Below are 9,093 nucleotides of genomic sequence, written 5' to 3' on the forward strand. Positions count from 1 at the left end.
AGTGGGACCTTCATCCTTGGAGATGTTCCAATCTCACCTAACCCTACACAACCCTATCTATACAGGTAGGGAGACCCAAGAGCAGTGAGATTTTCCACAGTGACGGGGATTGGCAGAGTTTGGCTTTCAGAAACCCAAACAAAAAGCAACACTTGAAGGATGCCTGATTTGAACAGAAGCTGAGAGCAATCAGCCACAACATCAAGCCTTCGCGTTCCTATTGGGTCCAGCACCTGAACCCATCTGAGCCTCTGCACAGGGAGGACATGCAGCTGTAGGGGTTTGCTGGAGCAGACTATGGTGTGCACAGAGGGGTGGAATGGCAAGCAATCTGCATCTAAATAATTACATAAATAACCCTAATTATCCTTTGTAGCAATGGAAGAGCGCAACCGTGACAGCTCTCCAGCTCTATTCCCAATCCCAAAACAGACAACTCGAAAATCCCTGCCCATCCTCTGCCATCTCAGAGCACCTGAACCACCGCATCCCCAGAGAGATGGATGTGGTTCTTCCAAAACACAGCAAAAACAAGCAAAAATAAACCCTAAATCCCATTGCTTGAGCCATCTCCCACCTGGAGAATAGGGACAGTGGGACAGAAAACCCAGCTTCACAGTAAACCTGCAAGGATTTACTATCTGCTTGGTGGCAGAGCACGATCTCCAAACCCCCCTTAGGGAAGAAAATTGATGTTTCCCCAACCCACCGCTGTGCACACAGGCACAGGAACAAGCAAAAAGCTGCAGTCACACCTAGGTCACAAAGCAGCCCCCCCCCCCCCAGCTCTGCTCTCTGCCATCCCCACCCTCGGCAGAGGTGGGCACTGCCAAAGAAAGCTCTGGAAAACACAATCTCAGCAAATCCTCCTTGCAAACACCCGTGCAGGGCAGCAGCCACTTTGTTTTTGCATTCCCGACGCATCCGACCCCGCTCAGAAATACAAGCAAAGCGAGGAGATTAATGCAGCGAATGCTAAAAGGGGTGAAATCAGGGCACCGAGACTGGGGTGGGGAATAAAAGGGGGGGGGAACGGAGGGGGGAACCCAGGGACGTGCCGCCCCACGCCGTGCCGCGTTAAACATGGCAGCATCCCAAGGCTGCCCCACCCAAGCAGCGCAGGGCGCGCGTCACCCGCATCCCAACGCGGCCCTGGGATGCTTTGTCTTGGGGATGCTGCTGGTCCAGCATGCCTGGGGCCCAGGGATGATGCTGTAGGGATGTAGGGGGGTCTGTGAAGCCAGGGGCTGGGATGTTTCTGGATGCAGGGATGCTGTCGGGATGCGGGGATGATGTCAGGATGCAGTGGGGGTCTCTGCATTGTAAGAGGAAGGGATGCTGTCGGGATACAGGGATGCTCTCAGGATACAGGGATGCTTTCAGGATGCAGGGACAGTGCCAGGATACAGGGATGCAGTCAGGATCCAGGGACGCTGCTGGGATGCAGGGATGCTGCTGGGATACAGAGACACTACAGGGATACAGGGATGCTGTCAGGATGCAGGGATGTTTTCAGGATATTGGGTCCCTGCTGGGATACAGGGATGCTGTCAGGATGCAGTGGGGTCTCTGAGCACCCAGAGATCCTCTCGGAAGGGACCAGCAGAGCTTTGCACACGGCAGAGAAGTGACCAGAGCGCCCGCACGGCGGGTGGGGGCCGCGCTGCAGACCCTCCCCGTAGGACCCGAACCTTCACTCCCTGCATCCCAATAAAGCGGGACGGGCCGAGAGGTGGCTACAGGGCGACAAAGCGACAGCGAAAACCCTCGGGAAACAAACCGCCCCGCCCCCCAGAGACGGACGGGACGGCCGAGGGGGGGTCTCACCTGTAGGACGAGCTGACCCCCGCCGCCACCACCTCCTCCTTGATCTGCCGGTTGAGAGCATCGGCGGCCGCCCGGCCCCGGCCCTCCTGCCCGCCCGCCTCGTCGCCCCTCTGCCGCCCCTTCTCTCGGCCATCCCCGGGCCGGGCCGCCTTGGGATGCTCCTCGTCCGCCTCCGCCTCCTCCTCCTTCTTCCTCCTTTTCTCCTGAGCCGCTTTCTCGGGAGATCCGCGCTCAGGGACGAGCATAGGGGAAGGACCCGCTTTGGGGATCCACGGGTGGTCCCCTCTTTTAGGGATGGGCCAAGCGCGGAAATCCTTTTGGTACTGCGTCTCCTTCTCGAAGGGCGTATCGGACGGCTGGTACTCGCTTTTGGGTTTGCAGCTGGGCTCGGGGCGCTGCACCTTCCAGGGTTTGTAGTCGTGCCGCATCACCGAGTCCGCGGGCGGAGAGCCGTGCGGGGCCGTTCCGGGCCGTGCGGGGCCGGGAGCCGCGTCCCCCCCGCCCGCAGCCGCGGCATCGCCCCCGGGTTGGGTATCGATGGGCGCCGCCGCGCTGCGCGGGATTTGCGCGGGGAGGGGCTGCTCGGTGGCTTCGGAATATTTGGTGAAAACCAAAGGGACGGCGATATCGGCTTTATCCAGCTGGTTCCAAAAGCGGGCGATGCAGCAGGCGCGGGTGATGCAGGGCCACGCCATGGCGGCCCCGCTCCGCGCTGCTCCGCGCTGCTCCGCTCACTTTCCGCGCAGCGGCCGCACGCAGAGAGCGGAGCGGTGCAGGGAGCGGAGCGCAAAGCCCCGCGCAACGCCCGCGCAGCGCAGCGCAGAATGGGGCGGGGCTTCTGACGGGGGCGTGGCCTAAAGGGGGCGGTGCTTACCAAAGGGGCGGGGCTCAGCCAAGGGGCGTCCGCGCACCTGCGCGCATGCGCACGCGGTCAGGACACGGCCGTGCGTATCAACGTTTGCACGTATGCATGTGTGCACATATGTGTGTGTGCAGATGTGTGCACGCATCAGGACATGTCTGCACATGCACCAGCACGCGTGTGCATGCACGTGCCTCGCGTGTGCGTTTCCGTTTGTGCACGCTTGCATGGAGGGATGGGTGTGTGTGTGTGGTTGGGTGCCTGCATGGAGGCACGTATGTGCAAGCGTGTGTCTGCATTTGGGTGCATGTGTGCGACTGTGCGTGCTCACACAGCTGTGTGCATTCAGTCCGTGTGTGTTGTGTGCGTTTATGTGTGCAAACCTGTGCATGTGGATGCATGTATGTGATAATGCACGTGTGAATGCTTGCATATTGCACACGTATGAGTATGTGTGTGTACCTGCATGTGCATGTTTGCACGTAGGGGTGAGTTGTTGCAAGTGTATCCCTGTATGTGCACAAGCTCGCATGCATGTGGTTTCACTTGCGTGCATTTGAATGTGTGTGCACATAAATGTGTTTGCATGTGCACAGATGTGTGCAGGTGTAACCGTGCTTGTGTGTGTGAGCGTGTGCCTGCATGTTGATGTATGTGTGTGACTGTGGCTGCTGTGTGCACTCAGTTCACTGTATGACTGTGCATGTGTTCATGTGTGCGTATCTGTGTGTGTGGACACGTGATTATGCATGTGTGAATGCTCATATATTGCATGTGCATGTGCACGTGTGTGGACCTGCATGCATGTGCATGTTTACATGTAGATGTATGCACACACATGCACACACAGCTGGACACACCTACAGAAATGCATGCACACACACGGGCACGAATGCACATGTGCATGTGCACACACACATGCAACCACATGCATGCACACTTGTGCACACACATGGGTATACATGCACCTACACACCCCTACTTGCAAACATGCATGCATTGAGATTCACATATGTGCATACACACACGGGTACACACATGTGCAAAACACAAGCATTTGCACATACACAATTACATGCACACGGGAGAACATGCAAAATCACACGTGAACCATGGTGCACACAGGTGTGCAGGCATAAACACGCACACGTGCAGTCACACACATACACACACTTGCAAATCCATGTGCACGTGCAAGTGCTCACATAGGAACACCCATCCATGTGCATACCCATGGACACATGCAAATGCATTCATACATGTAGGCACACATGCTTGCACATTAATACGTGCAGACATGCCCTGGCACAGATCAACTCATGCACAACATACACATGCGTACAGAAACATGCATGTGAGAGCATGCACAGATGCATGAACTCATGCACACTTGCTCACCTACACGTGCATGAGGACACGTGCACACACATGGACACGTGCACGCGTGCAGACACTGCACTCTGTTATTGCAGCCAATTATCTCCCTCTGCCATTTCATTGCAGGGTTGCAGGGGTGGGATTTTCATTAAAGACACAGGAAGCTCTTCAGCACTGGGGTTCACATCAGTTTTTCCAGGAGCTCGTTGCTCTGCGTGTGGCAGGTACAGGGGTTGTGCATCTGCAACAGAAGCACCAGTCACTGCTTTCCTCTTCAAACTGACGTTATAAAGGCAATTCCATGGGGAGCACAGAAGCTCTGAATGCACTGCAATCCCTTTTTGCACAAGGTGCAGCAGCGCCTGGCTCCAGCCCTGCGTTTCTTTGCACGCTGCTTTCAGTTTGATGATAGGAAAGCAGGAAAAACGCCACCCAAGGTCTGCAAGATTGCAAAGGGATCAAGCCCACAGTAACCCAATGCAACAGCTCCCATCCTACAGCTGCAGGGCATCCCAGCCCTGCATCCAGCTTGCTTGCTGGGCTTTTGCACAGCACCTTGCATCCCTCTGGGATTTTGCATGTGCACAGAGCAATGGGCTGGTTTTGCAGGAAGGCGCACAGTCATGCATCCCCCATCTCTGCTTTTTCCTGAGCTCTGCAAGGTTTGGCAGTGTCAGGAGGCTCTGCAGATACCCAGCAGTGCTGGATGAAGCTAGAGGCTGCAGAAAGAACAAATCACTCGGTGTCTCCCGGAGAGAACTGTGTGGTTCTATATAAATCCTGAAGCATGGCTGCTCATTCACTTTCAGGAATCAGCAATGGAAATAATCTAATCGCATACGTCAAGTAAAATCCATTAGCTCTAATTAGCCCAATGGAGCTGCTGGCTGCAAACCTCTCTTGGAAAGCATAGGAGTTAAAAAATAAAATAAAATAAAAGTGCTTTAGAGTTCAAATTACAGCCAAAAGCAGGAATGGCTTTCCCCTTTCTCCTGGATAAAGGCCATGGTGCCACGATGGGGCATTGGTTGAGTTGGGATGGCTTGGAGAATAGCTTTCTCTGTTCTTCAAGGCCATGGTGGGACATTGGGTTGGACTGGGGAATAGCTTTCTCCTGGATAAAGGCCATGGTGCCATGATGGGACACTGGGTTGGGGAACAGCTTTCCCTGTTCTCTTGGGAAAAGGCCACGGTGTCATGTTGGGATGTTGGGTTGGGAAACAGCTTTCCCTGCTCTGGTAAAAAGTCATGATGCCACGATAGGTTGTTGGGTTGGACTGGGGAATAGCTTTCCCCTTTCTCGTGGATGAAGGCCATGGTGCCACGATGGGACACTGGGTTGGGTTGAAGAACAGCTTTCCCTGTTCTCCTGGGAAAAGGCCACGGTGTCATGTTGGGATGTTGGGTTGGGAATGACCAAGGACACCATTGTCACTGCATTGGGATTTGCCCAATGGGTGGCTTTGGTGGTTTTGATGCCACCCAAGAAAGCTGGTTTGCATGGTGCTAGGGGTATCACATTGGGGAGGAAAGCAGAGCAAACCCTGAATTGCAGCACCCTGAATTAGTGTTGGCTTTCAGTAGATGCCCAGGAGGCTGTGCTGGGTCTCATCTGTGCAGGAATGGGTCTCATCCTTGATGCAGAAGCAGGGAATAGCTCCAGGCATCCCCACACAATGACAGCAGTGCTTTGGGAGCTCATTAACAAGGAGGTGGTGAATCTTTTCCAGGCATCCTCAGATGAAGTCGGGATGTTGAGCATCCAGTTGAGCTACAGCTGATGGTGCCCATCCTGGGCCAGGTCTGAAGCTGCTTCTGCTGCTGCTCTCCAAATTTCTATTTTTCTCTGCTAATCTGCTGACAAAGAGGGACTGGCTCCTTGTCTCTGATCACCAACCAACATCATGTGCCATGTGTGCAAGTTTTCCCCTCGTGCACACATACCTGCCAGTTACTGCAGTGGGAATGGTATGTCACAGGAGCAGCGCAGTACAGCTCAGTGTAAGACCTTATGGGAGGGAAGATGGTTTGATTTAAAATCATTTAAATATGAAAATTATTATTAATAATAATGATGAGGGGTGCTGTGTGGAGCCAGAAGTTGAACTCAATGATCCTTATGGGTGCCTCCCAACTTCAGTTCTACGATTATAGAGACCATTGGCATCAGCTTCACAAGAGATGAGGCCCCGGCTCCAATGCAGACCCGGGTCAGAGCTCACCAGATGAAGTGTGTGCGCCTGGAGAAGTGCATCCAGCTCCACACCATCTTGATTAGGTGCAAAAAGTTCTTTTAAGATAGATTTATATCCAATATCTCTGCTACCTCCATGTCCAAGTCACATCCTTGAAGCATCGTCTCTGCACCAGGGCTGGCCCTGCAAGGACTGTCCCTTCTTTGGTCCCCAGCATGTGGCACCATGGACAAAGGAATACAGCACCACAGCAGTTGGCCACGTACAGAGGATTTTTTGTGGATTCTTGAGTCTTAAATCATTTTGTGGTCACACACAACTGTGTGGATATGAAATTCCATAATGGAACTCAATGGCGAAAGAGGAATCATAGAATCATAGTCAGGGTCATAGAATGGCTTGAGTTGGAGACAGGACCTCGAGGCTCACCTGGTTCCAACCTCCTGCTGTGGGCTGGGTGCCACCCATCCAACAGGCCACCTTGGACCCATCCTACCTGGCCTTGGGCACCTCCAGGAAAGAGAAACCAACAGATAATTACTGCAATTACACTTTCAGCTTCCTCCTGATAACTTCCCTCCCACTGGATGCGTGTCATGGCATTGCTCCTTGCAGGTAAACCTTCAGGTCCTCGGTCCCGGAGCACAGCCAGCTCCCCACGTGCAAACTGTTCCATTCCAGGTATGGGGTCCTGTGAGGTCACCCCAGTATGCTGGTGTGTAAAGCTGGATGACTTGCAAAACCCGCAGCTCGGTGACCCAGGGCTTCGTGGGTTCGCATTCGGAGATGGACATTGATCAACCCAATCACAAGGGCTGCTGATAAAGGGATTACAGGGATGACCTATTGAGGGATTAAAGGGCTTAATGCTGAACACAAGCATAGGAGATCGGATAACTGGCTATAAATACCTGAGAAGGAAAAGGCCAAGGGGAATGTCACTGGAGGGGTACCATGGAACACACGTGTGCGAGGAGGAATGGTGAGAAAATGAGATTTCAGTGACTGAGAATTGGGTGATATGAGTAAATGGAACAGCAGACAAATTCCCCTGGAGGTGCTGCCATGGGACTGCAGGGAGGAGGAGTGAGCAGCACTGGGTGTCATCAGTGCATGGAATGCACATGCTCAGTGGTATCTCACTGATGATCCCCTCCAGCCTCCCCATAACCAAACCAAGTCAGCACAGAGAACAGGAGAAAGATGTGAAAGCAATCAGAGAAACACGCAGGAGAGCTGGGATGGGAGAATCACCATCTCAGTTATAGGATCACAGAGTCAGGAAGGCTGGAAAAGCCCTCCAGGAGCCCCAACCCCTCTCCCAACCCTCATGCCCACTGCCCACATCCCTCAGTACCACATCTCGATGGCTCTGATCCCACCCCATCCCATCCCATCCCATTCCCATCCCATCCCACCCCATCCCACCCCATCCCATCCCATCCCATCCCATCCCATCCCATCCCATCCCATCCCGTCCCGTCCCATCCCATTCCCATCCCATCCCACCCCACCCCCCCCACCCCATCCCATCCCATCCCATCCCATCCCATCCCATCCCATCCCATCCCATCCCATCCCATCCAACCCATCCCCTAAGTGTGAATCTTCCCCTTCTGTGACCAGCACCAGCTTATATTTCCAGCAGCAGTCATGCAGAGAACATCTAATTGTTGGAAGACCCCATAGTGCAGAGAGCTCTGCTCCCCTGTAGCACAAAGCACAGGTGTGGTTTCACCAATGCACAGCAATAGCTGCATCCCTCTCCCTGACTAACTGGAAACCTCCGAGCCCTTTCAAGCTTTGGAAGATTTCAAAACCATTTCCAAGTATTTTTCTCTCCTGATTTAAGGAAACATAGATACAAAAGGCAAATAGCATGCCCACGACAGAGCAGGACATCAATATTTATTACCCAGCTGAGCCTTGGTCAGCTTTTCCACAGAGCCAACTTGTACATCAATAAATAGAACATGATATTTTTTACTGTAATAATGAACCATGAGCAAAAAGCTGCTCAGGGAATCAGTGATACAGCAGCTGCAGGGGTTGGCATGACATTTCTGGGGGCAAAAGGCTCTTCTCAATGTCTGGACCTTCTATGGAGCTCAGGTGGGATCCTTCCCAGCAGCACAGGCAAAGAGCTGCCCAGCAAGCCTGCAGGATGGGAGCCACACCTTGAAGCATCCCCAGGAGTGTCCCTGCAAGGAATGTCCCCTCCCTGTCCCCACTGGGCCTCAGTGACCACACACAGCCCAAAAGGACCCGGACCTTGGGGACATGGCTGGTGGGCACGGTGGGATGGGTTGGGGTTGGGGATCTTGGAGGGTTTTTCCAGCCTTCATGATTCCATGATCTCTGCAGGGTGGTTTGTTTTGCAATTGCTGCTGGTTTGCCTTGGGAATTGTTGGTGCTTTCGGAAATTGCTGGTTGTTTCTCAGCAGGAAAGGTCTCCAAGCAACGGAGCCTAAAGAGTTAAAAGCTTTTCCTTTCCCAGAACAGACAGGGCCTGAAGACAAAGGGGAGAGATGCAAACAAGATCAGAGCCCATTATAGCTCAATTAAAGCAACCAGTGTCTTTAGGAAAAGAGCCCCCAGGGTCAGTGAGTCCAGAAAAGGGAGGCAGAAAGATGTCTGTCCTTCCCATCCTGGCATGTTCCAAGGGCCCGACAAAGAGGAGGGATTTTTTTCCAGCTCACACCTCCCATTTGCTTTTGACAAGGACTGGGTTTTGCTTTTGTTCTGTCATCCTTGGCCACGGGGAGCGCTGGGATTTGCAGTGCCCTCAGAGAAGCAAAGGATGCCTTTCAGCAGTCAGCCCACTGTTTAGTT

The 9,093-nt window shown here is 53.5% G+C and overlaps 1 protein-coding gene across 1 annotated transcript in view; it reads right to left on the minus strand.

Annotated features, from left to right (window-relative positions):
• MAP6 (microtubule associated protein 6) overlaps window positions 1-2,655 on the minus strand; it is a 37,953-nt gene extending 35,298 nt beyond the window's left edge. Inside the window, exon 1 of the mRNA XM_048950620.1 lies at window positions 1,828-2,655. Coding sequence (XP_048806577.1) covers window positions 1,828-2,522 — 695 coding nt within the window. The 5' untranslated portion in view covers window positions 2,523-2,655. The remainder of the gene's footprint in view (window positions 1-1,827) is intronic.
• Between the last annotated feature and the right edge of the window lie 6,438 nt (window positions 2,656-9,093).

This window comes from Lagopus muta, chromosome 1 (assembly GCF_023343835.1).
Source record: "Lagopus muta isolate bLagMut1 chromosome 1, bLagMut1 primary, whole genome shotgun sequence".
In the NCBI taxonomy this organism is placed as follows: domain Eukaryota; kingdom Metazoa; phylum Chordata; class Aves; order Galliformes; family Phasianidae; genus Lagopus; species Lagopus muta.